The following is a 17619-nucleotide window of genomic DNA, read 5'->3' on the forward strand; positions in this document are numbered from 1 at the left end:
AAGCTCTGCCTTCAAGTCCTTGACATTTCCACCCCGGGAAAAAGGTTCCGACTGTCTACCATATCTATGCCTCATAATTTTATTTACTTCTATCAGGACTACCTTCTTCCTGCATGCCAAACTAACCAAAGGCAAGGCTGTTAAGAAATATTTGCATGTGCCTTCACGAATATGAATATTCACTGGAAAAAGATCGCTGAGGGGCACTAGAAGGGCGCTAAAAATTATTAAATGCTTTGAAGGAAACAACACAATATTTTTGTTTGTGGATAAGAGTAAACTGAAGGTCACTTGTCCACACGAACAACTCAAAAGAGGAAATACAAACAAAATACCTTTATACAGACAGTGGTGAGAATGTGGACCCCACTGTAAAAAAACAAACTTGAATTGAATAGCTATGCTGTGCACTGAAGGATGAACTGGGTATTCATCTGAATTGGGGGGAGGGAGGAAAAGAGTTCTTTGCTGATAGTTAGGTCAGGGAAGACATTTGAGTACATCACAAGTGATTGAAATGAATTAAATGCTTACACTTTATATATATTTTATATTTTCAGTAGATAATTCTGTATAATTGATCTAACAACAGAAAATATTACAGTTCCAAAATTACAGATTTTGTTAAAATTATATTTTTCGTCAATAATATAAGCTAGCCAAAACTTTAGTAAATCATTTTATTATTGCAATTATTTTTGTTCATTTCAACAGTATCCGATTTATCACTAACTTGAGCATCTGTACATATTACCAAGATCAGGAACATCCAACTCCATGACGTTACCCATCTCCATCCCTGCTTTAGATTATTCAACAAAATAAAAACTAAATTCGTAGCATTCGTACATCAAAACCCAACCTTTCTGATAATCCACTGGCTTGCTTTCCACTATACACCCTTCACATTCTTGAATGGACTTGGATTTTTGAGTTGGATATCCCCTCCTGGGATAAATAAAGTTCTATCGTATTTTTTCTTCACCCAGTCCCAAAATCCTCCAATATTTCTGTGCACCTGCAACTCTGACTTCATGAGCATCCTTAATATGCATTGCTTTACGAATAAGGGCTATGCCTTCAAATGTTGAGATTCAAAGCAAAGGAATTCCCTCTCTCACTCCCTCCACTCTATCATTGATGTTCCAAAGAACTTCTCATTTTGATCGTTTTATGTGAACAATTCTCACATGCCTTGCATGACTTGAGCATGAAATTCTACTTGAGAATGCTGAAAAAATGTCTTGCGATGTCATGATATGCTAAAGGCATTATATATATACCAGCTGTTGTCGTCCTGTTATTGCATTTAGTAATTATTTTATTGGCTTTAAAATACTTTGGATAAACAGCTTCATTTTAAATGGCAACCAAATTATATGACAATGAAAACTTTAAGCATCCCTCTGACGGCAACAGAATCCAGAAGGAGCAGCTCAGGTTCAATCAGTATTTCTGCTCCAATGCATAACATGGGGGTGTATTATAAAGAAACATGAATATGGAAAGTTAATGACAAATTGATCCATTGCAAACAACTGATGATGACTGATTGAGCTCTAGTGACTTTAAATAACAAATTTACTGCAAAGAACCAAAATGGAAACCACAGTTTGGAGCTGAGCTCATGCCAACTCATTAATCAAATACCGTCTTTTCAAGTGGAGGAATAAGAATCAATTAATTAAAATAAAAATACCTGTCTGTAGAAATACTCTTCAACTCTACTACTTCATATTAAAAATAATAGGAGGCTGCAGAGGTCATCATGTAAAACTGATGCTTGTGAACAAGATTATGAAGATAATCCTACCCAAACAAGATAGAATCTTAATCTGAAGGATACATCATTGAAATTATCACTGCGTACATTATCCACTAATTTAAGTACCCGGAAAACACAGTTGTGATTTAAATAATGTTACATATATTTCAGAGTTAAATACAATGTGTAAAGAAATGTTGTATATGACAGCACATATTTCCTGATTACTTACTGGACTCTTGATCATGAATCAAATCGAACAAAGGCTGAGCAGCATTCTGTAATTAATTGACATCTCACAAATTTATGGTAGTAATAAATACTATTTAAAATCTATGGGAACTACAGACAACATGTACGTACCACGTAGGTTTTGAAAAATTGCAACTTCTTTAATGCTGCTTGCCTATTTTCATAATGTCATAATTGTACCTGCTTCTACCACTTCCTCTGGCAGCTTATTCTATACACCCACCACCTGATGTGGAAAAATTGATCCCACCCACCCCCCCTCGCCCAATTCCCTTTAAATCTCTTCCCTCTCCCCAATGACCATTGGAAAAAAGGCACCTTAAAAAGGCGACCATCCAACTTATCTATGCCCCTACTTAGTTTATAGGCTCACCTCTCAGCTTTAATTGATAGCGGAGTCAGGGGGTATGGGGAGAGGGCAGGAACGGGGTACTGATTGTGAATGATCAGCCATGATCACATTGAATGGCGGTGCTGGCTCAAAGGGCCGAATGGCCTACTGCTGCACCTATTGTCTATTGTTCTGGGAAAACATCCCCAGCCTATGCATTCTCTTCTTATAATTCGAGCTCTCCAGTCCAACATCATCTTTATGAATCTTTTCAGCTCCCTCTGCAATTTAATAACATGCTTCCTGCTGTTTGGTGCCCAGAACCATATGCACGATTTCAGAGGCAGTCTCAACAAATTTTTGTTAAGCTTTAACATGACATCCCAAATTTTATACTCAATGCCCCATCAGACAAATGCAAGTATGCCTTGTGCTTTCTTCACCACATTGTCTACCTGAGCCATGTCATTTCCCATGCAAGTCCTGCCCTGGTTTAACTTCCAAAAATATATCACTTTGCACGTTAGAGTTAAATTCCATCAGCCACTCCTTTGTCCACTTTTCCAGTTGATCTGATGAACCTTAAACACCACTCTTCACTGTTGGCCACATCACCATCTTTGGTGTCATCCATGAACTTACTTAACCATGTATTCTCATCCAAAATCATTAATATATGTGACCAGGAGTAGGGGAAACAGTACCGATCATTGCAGCTCACTATCCATCATAGACTTCGAAACTGAAAAACCATCCACTGCCAGCAATGTTGTGTCCAATTGGCTAGCTTACCCTGGATCCCATTGATCTCACCTTCCAGACCAGTCTACCCTGGGGACCTTGTCAAAAGCCCTGTTAACGCCTGTCTATTGTCCTGCCCCCAATTACCTTTTCAAATAACTCAATACAATTCATGGCCTGAAGGAGCTTCCTCGCAGCTGCAGGATTGCTTCGAAAGGACCAACTGGGATATTTTTGAGGATCATGACTTGGAGGAGTACACATCAACTGTACTTTGCTACATCAAAAACTGTGTTGACAATGTCACCGTCGACAAACGCATCCGGTTGTATCCCAATCAAAAACCCTGGATGACAAAGGATGTCAGGTCTCTCCTCAAGGACCGTAACACCGCCTTCAGGTCTAGTGATAGAGCTCTATACAGTGCTGCTAGAACCAACCTGAAGAGAGGCATCAAGGATGCCAAAGCGTCCTACAAGAGGAAGATTGAGGACCACTTTTCCAACAATGACCCACGGCGGGTATGGCAAGGCATCCAGCACATCACCAACTACAAGACCAGCAACCGCACGACTGCCGACGGCGACGCCTCGCTGGCAGAGGAACTTAACTGTTTCTTTGCTCGTTTCGAGGTGAAAGCTACAGTGGCAGACATAACACCCTCTCCAGCACCTGACAGCAACACCTTCACTGTGCAGGAGTATGATGTTAAGCGCGTGCTCAGAGCAGTGAATCCCAGGAAAGCTGCAGGCCCCGATGGTGTGACGGGCAGAGTGCTGAGGGAATGTGCAGACCAATTATCTGAGGTCTTCACAAAAATCTTCAACCTGTCCCTTTTAAAATCCACCATCCCTCCCTGCCTGAAGTCCGCCACAATCATCCCACTGCCGAAAAAGTCTGTCATCAGCGGTCTTAACGACTACCGTCCGGTAGCACTCACACCGGTCATCACAAAGTGCTTCGAGAGACTGGTCCTGCAGCACATCAAAGCCAGCCTCCCACCCACCTTCGACCCACACCAGTTTGCCTACAGAGCAAATAGGTCTACAGGGGATGCCATCGACACTGCTCTTCACACTGCACTGACCCACCTTGAACACCAGGGGAGCTATGTGAGGATGCTCTTCCTCGACTTCAGCTCTGCCTTTAACACGGTCATCCCGAGCAGACTGGTCACCAAACTTTCCGACCTTGGATTTTCCCAAACCATCTGCCAATGGATCAAGGACTTCCTGACCAACCGCCCCCAGACCGTCAAAATAGGCCCTCACCTCTCCTCCACCATTACACTGAGCACCGGCTCACCACAGGGCTGTGTGTTGAGCCCCATCCTTTACTCCCTCTACACTCACGACTGCGCCCCCACCCATCCCACCAACACCATCATCAAGTTCGCGGATGACACGACTGTGGTTGGACTCATCTCAGAAGGAGATGAGACAGCCTATAGGGATGAAATCCAAAGGCTGGCAGCATGGTGTTCAGTGAACAATCTGGTCCTGAACTCCTCCAAAACAAAGGAACTTATAATTGACTTTAGAAAAACCAGTGGAGATTACGACCCACTCTACATCAATGGGGTCTGTGTGGAAAGGGTACCAGCTTTCAGGTTCCTGGGTACGCACATCGCAGAGGATCTTACCTGGTCTACCAACACCATCACCACAGTAAAGAAGGCACAGCAGAGACTCCACTTCCTGAGGATCCTCAGGAAAACCAACCTGCAGGAGAAGCTCATGTTGTCCTTCTATCGCTGCTCCATCGAGAGTGTGCTGGCATACTGTATAACCACATGGTATGCCAGCTGCTCAGAAAAGGACAGGAAGGCCCTTCAGAGGGTCATCACGATGGCCCAGAAGATCATCGGCTGCTCACTGCCCTCCCTGGAGCACCTGTTCAGACTACGCTGCCTCAGTAGAGCAGGCAAAATAATAAAAGATCCATCCCACCCCGGCCACCGTCTGTTTGTTCATCTGCCCTCTGGTCGACGTTTCAGGTCGATCAAATCCCGAACAAACAGACTTAAGAACAGTTTTTACCCCAGGGCCATACGAGAACTGAACACTACCTTTGCACTAGGCAACACCGTTAAAAAATCTTGTACTTAATATAATTGTATTTAATTGTATTTATGTATTTATTTGTTTTTGCATTTATTGCATATATGTTTGTACGCACCGTCAGGATTGGCTATTTTTTAATTTTGTTGTACTCGTTGCAATGACAATAAATGAATATTATTATTATTATTATATTATGAGACAATTTCTTCCCTTGATACCCACAACACATTGTGTCAGGTCCTGGGAATTAATCTACCTTTATGTGACAAGACTGCCAATATCTCCTCTTTTTTTAATATATCAATGTTTCAGGACATCAGTGCTCTCTCCCCAAATTCATGAGCATCCATGACGTTCTCAGTGGTAAAAAAACAGACGAGAAGTATTAATTTACATCGCACCCATCTCCCTTGGCTCCACACATAGATGGCCACGCTGACCTTTAAGGGGACCTATTCTCTCCTTTGTTGCCCTTTCACTTTTAATGTACAGAGAATCTTTTAGGATTCTCCTTTACCTTATCTGCCAAGAATATCTTATGTCCCCTTTTAGCCCTCCCGATTTCATTCTTAAATGAACTGCATTCATCCCTTATAGTCTTCAAGAGATTCACTCAATTCTAGCTGCCTATAATTGAAAAGGATGCCTATGCATCCTTTTTCCTGACCGGAGCCTCAATATCCTTTGCCAGGGGGCAATGGTACAATCTTGAAGTTAATGAAGTCTGAATTCAAGAATTTAACATATAACTGACCCTAGAAGGTCCAACACTGGTAGTCAGAAACATGCATTATCACAGGCATAAACAGAAGTCAAACCACTGAAAAAATGAGCACTGCTGCCACTAACTTACACACAATACAAAGACTGAGTCAACTAATCAGCTGCAATGCTTTGTTTGATAGCTTTCAATGAAATCTAGACATATTCTGTGCAACTGAATTCTAAATCAAATAAAACGGACACTTAAGTTAATTGGAACCCAATAAGATGATTTGCAGTTTATCACCTCTAGAATCTGCCAAGAACAAAGAGAAAGACAGCATGAACCTTCATGCAAAAGCTGAGATGAACATGACATTGAATTCATCTCAGCCCTACACATCTTGTTTCCGGACCCATCACATAATGGTTGTAAATCCAATTTCAAGCTTCAGAGAGAGTGAATAAATATAATCTAAATATTAAATAACTTACGTAATCAAGAAACTATATTTTAAAATCCTGGATAGGCAATATTTGGAATATAGTGGTAATTATGTTGCTCCACCCAGCCAGAGAACCACTTAATTTTAATTTAGGTAGCTATGAATAGCTGAAACATGAAATATTTTTGTTTAATTTCGTTATGTAATGAAAAATTGACAACATATAACCATCAAAGGACAGACAACAAGTAGTTCAATCCTCTTTCAAAACAATCTAAGTTTTTCCTTAGTTCTTGAGTAGCCAGGCAACCTGTCTTTGGGTTGATAAATTGAATGGATGATAAACACACCATGTGCTACATTTCACCAGTTCTAGTCAGGAAATTCATCAGAAAAATACGCAGTATTGGGAATATGTCTCAATGCTACTGAGAAACTTCTTGTCTCAATGGCAATCATTCATTCAATGACAATAAAACTTCATTATATAAACTTCAATAAACATGTCAAATGCCAAGTTATTTACTTATGCATTTACTTCAAAGAAACCTAGTGAATTTAGAAAGTACTCTGCAATAAAAATCTTGAAAATTGAAAGCAAAACACGTTTCAAAATCTTTTTCTGCCGCCATCTTGCTTTGTGCAAGATAAAAACGATATAATCAAAAACATGATCTGGTTAACAAACCTCACAAAGCAGTGCTGGCTCGAAGGGCTGAATGGCCTACTCCTACACCTATTGTCTATTGTATCTACTTAATAGGAGTGCGGCCCATGTGTCATAAAGGTTTGGAAACATATTAGCCCATGATCCTGCTTGCTTGTTAAACCCAATTTTTTTTTTAAATCACAAGGTACCACCTCAAGGTTCTCCTGATTCTCTGGCCAGTTTTCAACTTGCATCCAATGCCATTAAAAAATACACACTGACTGATCAATTATCTCATCTATTTTAAGGACATAACTTTGCACCAGTTGACAATTGCATTTACTACATGACACTACAATGCAAACAAAACCAATCAGCTGTATGGCATTGATTAATTATGTTGAATTGTAACCATTGTCACCTAAGATTTTTCTTGCTGCATTAAAACTGCATTTTCACCCTTCAACTCAGCATGTACTGGTGTCATTTTAATTCACAACAATGCACTACACAAAAAATATTCCAGCAGAATATTAAACAATCATGCCCACTCGAGTCTCTGGAGATGCCTCTTGACCAAACTCATCCAGGAAGAAAATATCTAAATTGAATACGTAAAAAAAACCAATCTCCAGAGATACTTAGATTTCCCAAGTTTAGTCAAGAACTTTTTTTGCCATCTACCCACAACACTCCTGTCTGCAAGTTTAATACATTGATTTTATTTGATTTTAATTTTTTGCACTAATGATCACTAGTTTTATTCAAAAAAGAACCTGCATGAGTGGATGAGAAGATGGATACTGTAAGGTTGCATCAGGAAGGATCTTTGACAACTGAAAATGTAATTCTCAAGTCTTAGAAAAAATAATAGGTGCAGGAGTAGGCCATTCGGCCCTTCGAGCCAGCACCACCATTCAATATGATCATGGCTGATCATCTAAAATCAGTGCCCCGTAACTGCTTTTTTCCCCCATACCCCTTGATTCCTTTAGCCCTAAGAGCTAAATCTAACTCTCTCTTGAAAACATCCAATGGATTGACCTCCACTGCCTTCTGTTGCAGAGAATTCCACAGATTCACAACTCTCTGGGTGAAGAAGTTTTTCCTCATCCCAGTCCTAAATGGCCTCCCCCTTATTCTTTAACTGTGACCCCTGGTTCAGGACTCCCCCAACATCGGGAACATTTTTCCTGCATCTAGCCTGTCCAATCCTTTAAGAATGATATATGTTTCTATAAGATTCCCTCTCATCCTTCTAAATTCCAGTGAATACAAGCCCAGTCGACCCATTCTTTCATCATATGTCAGTCCCACCATCCCGGGAATTAACCTGGTGAACCTGCGCTGTACTCTCTCATTAGCAATAATGCCCTTCCTCAAATTAGGAGACCAAAATTGCAGACAATACTCCAACTGCAGTAGGACCTCCTTGCTCCTAAACTCAAATCCTCTCGCAATGAAGGCCAACATGCCATTAGCTTTCTTCACTGCCACTAAAATGGATAACCTCACATTTATCCACATTATTATCCACATTATTTTGGTCCAAAATTCTGAATTTTACATTAAAATTCATAATATGGCACGTAATGCAACTTTTCAGCAAAAAAAAAGTATGCACGCCAAATGCGATATGCGTTGCGCTACATTCATGTGTGAAAAACAACAATTATTTTCAACAGTCTGTAGTTCTTGTGCAATGTCAGGCCTATCACGAGTATATTCTGCTATTTATAGAAAGCTTATTGAACAGAGATGCTTTTTGCAAAGCAAAGAAAAAATTGTTTTGTTTTGTTTTTTCTATTTTGCTTTTTCCTCACACATCCCAATTCTCGTAGTATTGAATAAACAAACAATGTCATAAAATGTATGACTAAGTTAAGAAGAGTTGATATATGCGACTCGACTAAACATTCGGAAGTACTTGTTGAAGTAAATACCCACATTAATTGATAATCAGCCCAAAAAGGTGGTAATAGGCTTTTCTGTTTTATATTTTAACCTCATCTTAATTAATTAATATAGTTATATAATCTTGCACTTAAATTTAATATTTACTCATTACAGTTCCACCACTGATTTTCTGGCACTCTTGGTTCCAGAGCTTTGCTGGTTTATCCAGCTGGCTATGGGGATAGATGAGCTGGCTACAGCTGGGCTGGAGTTCCAGAGCCCCGGCCGCAGGTTGCAAATTCAACCCACCAATCGGCCATGGAAGTCCCGATGAGGTCGAGATTGGCTGCCTTGCCCAGCCTAGGTGCCACATTTCCGGGGAGACTTCCAGGGCGCGGAGGATTTCTCGTGGAACCCCTAGCGACCTCTTTTGGCCGAATTGCCAAATTGTAATTACCGACTGTTTTGCGGAAAAATATGAGGCAAAATCAGAATGGCGGAAATGAAATAAGCGGAAACTTTCCGCCAAATTCAGAAGGGTTGGGAGGTGTGTCAACCTATCCAAGTCGCCATGCAACCTCATAGCATCCTCATCGCAGCTCACACTGCCACCAAGCTTTGTGTCATCCACAAACTTGGAGACGTCACATTTAATTCCCTCATCCAAATCATTAATATATATTGTAAATAACTGGGGTCCCAGCACTGTGCCTTGCGGCACCCTACTGGTCACTGCCTGCCATTCTGAAAAGGACCCATTAATTCCTACTCTTTGCTTCCTGTCTGCCAACCAGTTCTCTATCCATGTCAATACCCTACTCCCAATACCATGCGCTCTAATTTTGCACACTAATCTCTTGTGTGGGAATTTGTCAAAAGCTTTTTGAAAGTCCAGATACACCACATCTACCAGCCCCCCCTTATCCATGCTACTTGGTACATCCTCAAAAAATTCCAGAAGATTAGTCATGCACGATTTCCCCTTCATAAATCCATGCTGACTTTGACCGATCCTGTCACTGCTTTCCAAATGTGCTGCTACAACACCTTTAACAATCGACTCAAGCATCTTCCCCACTACCGATCTAAGGCTAACTGGTCTATAATTCCATTGTCTCTCCCTCCTTCCATAAAAAGTAGAGTTACATTGGATACCCTCCAGTCCACAGGAACTGTACTTGATGAAATGGTTTCCAGCAACCTCGGAAGACCGATTTCACTTCTTGAAATCCAAGAAGCCATTAAAGCCATGCAAAATGGTAAATCCCCAGGGCCTGACGGATATACAGTCGAGTTTTACAAGACATTTTTTCATCTTCTAGGCCCCGAACTACAAATTATGTACAACGAGTCGTTCCAGAAAGGCCAGTTGCCAGAAACATTGTCTCAAGCCTCTATTTTCTTGTTGCTTAAGAAAGATAAGGACCCGCTTCTGTGTAGTAGTAGAAGACCAATTTCTCTTCTCAATGTGGACCAAAAGATCTTGGCCAAAGTCCTTTATAACCGTCTTCGACACGTGGTCCCAGATTTAATATCAACGGACCAAACAGGCTTTATCCAGGGGAGGCACTCCTTTTTTAATACAAGGCGCCTGTTGGACATAGTTCATGCTCCAATTTCTGAACTCCCTGAAATTGTCCTCTCGTTGGACGCTGAGAAGGCCTTCGACAGGGTAGAGTGGACCTATCTTTTTTTTGTTCTTCAGAAAATGGGGATTAATGAAGATTTTATTTCATGGATTAAACTTTTATATTCAGCCCCTGTAGCTTCCGTTATCACTAATGACTTACACTCACCTTCCTTTCCCCTCAAACGAGGTACTAAACAAGGTTGTCCTCTATCACCGTTGTTATTCACAATCGCCATAGAACCTCTGGCTATCTGGCTCCGTAGCGAGGTTAGGTTCGAAGGCATTGTCAGAGGGGGGGTCACCCACAAAGTGTCTTTGTACGCGGATGATCTACTTTTATTTATATCTAACCCCAACTCTTCCGTTTCAGTTATTATATCTATGCTTGAGCAGTTTGGTAGATTCTCCGGGTACAAACTGAACATTCAGAAAAGTGAGCTTTTTCCGATAAACCCCGCAGCCACAAGAATGCCTCATTCACTTTTCCCTTTTAAGCGCATGGATAGTGGGTTTAAATACCTTGGCATTGTCATCACTAAATCCTTCTCCCATATTTTTAATGCAAATTTTCTCCCCTTACTAGAACGTTGTAAACAAGATTTTAACCGTTGGTCTACTCTGCCCTTATCACTGGCCGGTCGCATTAACCTAATTAAAATGGTTACTTTACCAAAATTTTTATACCTTTTTCAACATATACCAATATTTATTAGGGGAAGCTTTTTTGTAAAATTGGACCAGACCATATCTTCCTTTTTATGGGGAAACAAACCACGGCGCATCAGGAAAGAGTATCTCCAGCGGTCCAAGTCAATGGGGGGGATGGGCCTTCCAAATTTCCTTAAGTATTATTGGGCATGTAATCTGGAAAACACTCCTCTTTGGGCACAAATGGAGCTGTCCTCGTGCCAGTACTCTCTTTGCTCTTTAGTTTGTTCAGGTTTACCGCTTACCTCTATTGCCTGTTCTATGCCCACCGTTATGCACACTTTAAAGATCTGGATGCAATTCAATAGACACTTTGGTCTTACAAGGCCATCCCTGTATTCTCCAATACATCGCAATTATTTGTTTAAACCATCATGTACTGATTTTACTTTTCAAACCTGGTTTGATAAGGGTATCAGAACTGTTAATGATCTGTATGGTGATGGGACCTTCTTGTCATTTCCAGACCTGTCTGAACGGTTCAACTTGCCCCGATCACATCTATTTCGCTATTTTCAGGTCAGGCACTTCTTACAAAGGCAATTTCCAGAATTTCCAAGTCAGCCCACTTACTCTGAAATTGATTCTATTCTTCTTTTGAATCCCAATGCGCAGAGGCTGATTTCAATTATACACACTGAAATAGACTCCATTAAGCTTGAATCTCTCCATAATCTTAAGGTAGCTTGGGAACAGGATTTGGGGTTTGGCATGACGGATCGGACATGGGAAACTGTGCTGGGACTTGTTCACACTTCCTCAATTTGTGCTAGACATAGTCTTATACAATGTAAAATTTTGCATCGCACGCATTACACTAACGCTAGACTAGCAAGAATATTTCCCGGCACGAGTGACGTATGTAACCGTTGTCGACAAACACCCGCCGACTTGATTCACATGTTTTGGACGTGCCCCCGCCTGTCTGAATTTTGGACAGGGATTTTTAAATCCTTTAGGGATATATCCGGCGTAGATATTCTACCTAATCCTCTTACAGCTCTTTTTGGTGTCCCTTCCGGAACTAATACCCCCCGATATCTAAAAGTAATTATGTCTTTTACTTCTCTTTTGGCTAGACGTCTTATACTTCTTAATTGGAAGCATGTATTACCACCCACTCATAATAAATGGATCAAGGATGTGTTATATCACTTAAAGCTAGAGAAGATTAGATTCTCTCTCAAAGGTTCACAGGAAAGCTTTAAAGAAACATGGTTACCGTTTCTAAATTATGCAAAAACTTTAATGATTGTTTTAGAGAATGGGGATAAACATAAGTGCTGACTGCTTATATGTCTGCCTACACTCTTCCTCCCTTGTCTGTAATCAAAATTTAGATTTTTTTATTATTATTATTTTTTAAACTTTGTATTTGTTTTACTAATGTCAATGTTTATCTCTACGTCTGGGATGGGGCGGGGGTGTATCTTTACGCGTATTGTTTGTTCATTGTTGAAATAATTGTAAAAACTAATAAACAGATTTAAAAAAATTAAAAAAGTAGAGTTACATTAGCTGCCCTCCAGTCCACAGGAACTGATCCAGCGTTGAGAGAACATTGGAAAATGATCATCAATGCATCCATGATTTCTAGAGTCACCTCCTTGAATACTCTGGGGTTTATCCGCCTTCAGTCCCAACAGTTTACCTAACACCATTTCCTGACTAATGTGGATTCCCTTCAGTTCCTCCCTCCTCGGTCCCCTAGTATTTCTGGTAGATTGTTTGTGTCTTCCTTAGTGAAGACAGATTGTTTAACTGTTCTGCCATTTCTTTGTTTCCATTATAAATTCACCTGTCTCTGATTGTAAGGGACCTACATTTGTCTTCACTAATCTTTTCCTTTTTACATATCTAAAGAAGCTTTTACAATCAGATTTTATATTCCCGCAAGCTTTCTTTTGTGTTCTTTTTTTACCCCCTCTTAATTCGCCCCTTTGTCCTCCTCTATTGAGTCCAGTTTGCTGTTTCCTCTGGCCAATTTATATGCCTCTTCCTTGGATTTAACACTATCCTTGATTTCTGCACGCATCCCTAATTTCCTGCTTAATGCTATCCCCATCCTCCCTACTGCAGGTTGGCGGTGTGTATACAACTCCAACAAGCGTTTTCTGCCCTTGGTTTTTTTGCAGTTCTACCCATACCAATTCTACAGCATCCAAGCTAATATCTCTCTTTGCTGGTCATTAATCTCCTCTTCAACCAGCAATGCCATCCCACCTCCTCTTCCTTTGTCTGTCTGTCCTTCCTGAATATTGAATACCCCTGCATGTTGAGCTCCCAGCCTTGGTCACCCTGGAGCCATGTCTCTGTAATTCCAACTTAGCCCATTCATTGTTGAGACAACCAAAAGGAAATTGGTTATCATATTAATGAGCAAATGTACAATTTTTGACGGTTTCATTGCTATGAATTATTAACTATGCATTGCCCCACACTATCCATTAAGAAAAAGCCATCTCATTTCATTTCGACTACCAATGCCATTTACCTGCTCAAATTTCATGGGCCCAGTATTTTAGTTTTTATGCCAGAAAACTAATAATTCCTGCAATTTAGCTGTGATCTACTATGTAATTTATTTGGAAAAAATATCCAAAATAGCGTTTTAATTATTATTACTCAAATGCATACCGTTGGGCTCTACTGTATAAAGCTCTGAGTAGCCAATACAAAACGATTGAACACTGTTGACATTACATGTCGTATTTCATTTAATCTTATATATGCAAAACCAGTGTTTAGTAGGGGAAGCGGAGACAAAACTTTATAGAACAAATTTTATGTTAATCATTCTTGGATCATTTTAACTACAGGAGCAGCAGGATCATCAGCACAATCACATTTGCTATTAAAGTTGTCAACTCTCATACTTATATCAGACATCATTTTATTTTAGAATTTGTTTAAAAACACCACCATGAATTTATAGATTACCTGGCTAAATCCATGCTTTTATCAGTCAAGGTGGTCGATGAATCAAAATACTCCCTGGCAGCATCCAGAACCAGATTGATGCTTTTCTCATAGTTGACTTTGGGTTGTACCTTGCTTCTGTGGGCAGTGGTGGTACAGCCCTTGTCAACAGATACCTTGCTGCAGTGCATCAATTGACCGGCTAAACGGATATTCTCCATGCGGCTGGAACACAGTAGACTCTCGGTAAATATCTGAAAATTAAAATTTCCGGTCACTTAAAATTATTTAATTCCATAAGACTGAAATTTATTCTGAAAAGCATGAAACGAGTTATCTATTCTACTCATTAAAATGGATGAGCAGCCAAAATATTTGACTGGTATTGTGCCTATAGAGAGTGCTATATGTTTCATGTTAAGATTAACCTTATTGTCTCATGAAAAGTGAAATTGCCCATACTTTTGTGCGACAGCTCATCTCTGACTCAACACTCCATATATTTGGAAGGAACAATCACCGTTATTATCTGTAGGGGTCTTTTGTTCTTTGAATCCTTCCAGTCAACTAAAACCACATTCTCCAAAAAGAAAGCAGGAGGGGTGAAAGATAATTATTCAAGTAAAAATCCCCTGCAGTTTGCCATTATCAGAATTTGTGAATTGTAACAAATTGTAACAAATTGAGTTGGTTTTTTTTAGTGCAGAGTCTGCACCGACCAGCGATCCCCACACACCAACACTACCCTACGCACACTAGGAACAATTTAACATTTACACCAAGCCAATTAACCTATAAGCATGTATGTCTTTGGAGTGTGGGAGGAAACTGAAGATCTCAGAGAAAACCCGCAGGTCAGGGGGAGAATGTACAAAATCCGTACAGACAAGCCCCCGTAGTCAGGATCGAACAGATCTGTTAATACAGAGGAGGACTGCAACAAAATAGAAATATTAAAAAACATAATTTAGTGTAAATGATAATATTTACCCATATTGAAATTAAAGTTAAGTGTTGCATTTTATTAAAGTTAATGTCTCTTGGATATTAAGACACCAAAATGGAGTGAAAGACATCAAAGGTCTGCGGATATACCCTTAATTAAAAGTAACACCGAAAATGATCAAGCTTATAAAATCTGGAAACAAAGTATTTAGATAGCATGCAAAGCAACATTTTTCATTATACCTCGATACACATGACAATAATAAACCTAACCAACGATAATGTTTGGGCAACCCATAATTATTTTCGTAACTACAGTTTTCAACTTCATGTTTGTGGAATTATTTACCTCATAACAGACATCGATGTCCAGGCACTTGTAGACCGTGGTTTGCATTTCCAACAGATCTTGCAGCAAGACTGTCCATTCAGTCTCACTTACAGGTGGGTTCCTAGATATACAATACGAAAGAAAATAATATCCTCCATGGTGGAAGTTTAATTACTGTTCATATGCAAAAAGGATCACCATCCCATTTCTCTTTTCCTCACTGCTAACGTTGGAACAAAACTCAAAATCAGAACCAGCTTCAGCTCAAATGGAAAAACTGCCACTGACAATGTCTGACAAACCTGAGATGCCAAGTATCAGCTCTCTAACATCCTCATTCCTCCCACGAAACCTCACCTACAAACACAAGATCACATGCAGAAACGAACCTCATTTTCTTCAGACATCTTTAGTCCATAGCTTCCAAATTTGTGGTGTCACAAGCTGCATTCTATCTTCTGCCCAAGCATGACTGTCCTGTGGACCCATTCTTTCAGCCTGACTCAGCCACATCAAACTTATCTTTTCTGACTTTACATAACGTTTCCTTTCTTTCCAAGTATTTTATTTGCCTGCCCTCATTTGGGATGTTTTTCTCTTTCTATTTGTAGTCTAACCAGCTGAGCACTTCCCACAGCTTTGCCATCAAACCCAAGTTGAATCAAATGGCACACGGCTTTGCGGCACGGTGGTACAGTGGTAGAACTGTTGCCTTGCAGATGTGGATTCGATCCTGACGAAGGGTGCTGTGTGTACAGAGTTTTATACGTTCTCCCTATGACCCCGCGGGTTTTCTCCGGGTGCTCCGGTTTCCCTCACTTTCTAAAGACATACAAGTTAGTAGGGTAATTGGCTTCTGTAAATTTGTAAATTGTCCCAAGTGTGTAGGATAGTGTTAGTGTACAGGGCAGCACAGACTCAGTTGGCTGAAGGGCCTGGTTCCGCGCTATATCTCTAAAGTCTAAATCAGCACCACATTATGCATATAAAGATGCATAATATGATTCTAACTACTCAATCGTTTCATTTGGTCTCATCCTATGAGAGATATTCCCTTTGTTCTAGTCCTCTCTTCCCAATCTCACTACTATCTAGAACAAACTTGATTTTTTCCTCCTATCCTGGTTCTGACTAATTATCTTACACGTGAAACATGAACAGTCTCTCTTTCCACAGACACTTCCTGGACTGGAATGTTAGAAAACATTAACATTTTAAAGTTTTATTTTAGATTTTCAAAATGCAGAGTTTTTTAATTTTTCAATTACTGTAAGTCGACATAAACTCACTTGCGTCCAACATGCCTCGTGAGACGCACCATAAGCAGACGTGCCTCTTCTGCATTTGACTGAGTGCTTTTTACGAATGAGATTGGTTTCGGCAGACCATGTTTTTCCAAAATCTCAGCCACACTGAAGTAAAGAATGAGAAATAATCAGTTTAAATAAAATAAAATAACTCAATTTAAAACATAAATGTATCTTGTGGAGTTGAGACAAAGCAGCAAGTGGGCAAGGTTTTTAAAAACTGCAGGTGCTCCACAAAATAGTTGCCTTGTAAATGCTGGAATTCTCCAGTGTAGAGGCCGCCACAAAACAGGGTTGACTTGGGTTCCTCCTCTCTTTGTTCATTACCAATAGCCACAGACACAAATTTATTGGCAAGAAATTGGGAGACTCTCTCACCCACTTGGGATCCAAAATACAATACCAGGATGGATATGGGGAAAATAATTTAAATATTGGATTCGGTAGATATTTGAGATGCAAGAAACAGACAGTAATGTATATAAAAAGCAAGGATCCAGGACTATTTTCATTCAAAGAAATCAACGCATGCATGACAGTCCAAGCTGCCTCCTTTTAAGATGTTCATCTGGGCAAACCTCAGACCAAATTACACATCTGAAAATGTACACAGGCTGCAGTTAACAAGGCCTCTTCTCTCTCGATAACTTTATCCTGCCATCTGCTACCGTCTTTGTCAATGTGACTTGCTCTGTCTTTTGACTTATTAATTACATCTTCAGCTGTGGGTCAGTCATTCTTCCATCATTAATTTAGTCAGGCTCCACTCAATCCAAGCAGCTTCATTATTTTTTGGAAATTGTAGATGTTTCCCTGTTCACCGCATCTTGCTACTGCTTCCCTTAACTTTCAACCATCAGCTCATCTGACCAGCTCTGCTTTGCCCTCACTTTTGTCCTACTAAAAACCCTGTCACAGTTAGGCGTTTTTTAAG

General features: G+C 40.1%; 1 protein-coding gene across 1 annotated transcript in view; it reads right to left on the reverse strand.

Moving 5' to 3' along the window:
- Window positions 1–17619, reverse strand: part of nbas (NBAS subunit of NRZ tethering complex) — a 191864-nt gene that overhangs the window by 107648 nt on the left and 66597 nt on the right. Inside the window, exons 28-30 of the mRNA XM_078399277.1 lie at window positions 16668–16790; window positions 15397–15499; window positions 14124–14356 (exon numbers count right to left, since the gene is read on the reverse strand). Coding sequence (XP_078255403.1) covers window positions 14124–14356; window positions 15397–15499; window positions 16668–16790 — 459 coding nt within the window. The remainder of the gene's footprint in view (window positions 1–14123; window positions 14357–15396; window positions 15500–16667; window positions 16791–17619) is intronic.

Source organism: Rhinoraja longicauda, chromosome 5 (assembly GCF_053455715.1).
Source record: "Rhinoraja longicauda isolate Sanriku21f chromosome 5, sRhiLon1.1, whole genome shotgun sequence".
NCBI classification, from domain to species: domain Eukaryota; kingdom Metazoa; phylum Chordata; class Chondrichthyes; order Rajiformes; family Arhynchobatidae; genus Rhinoraja; species Rhinoraja longicauda.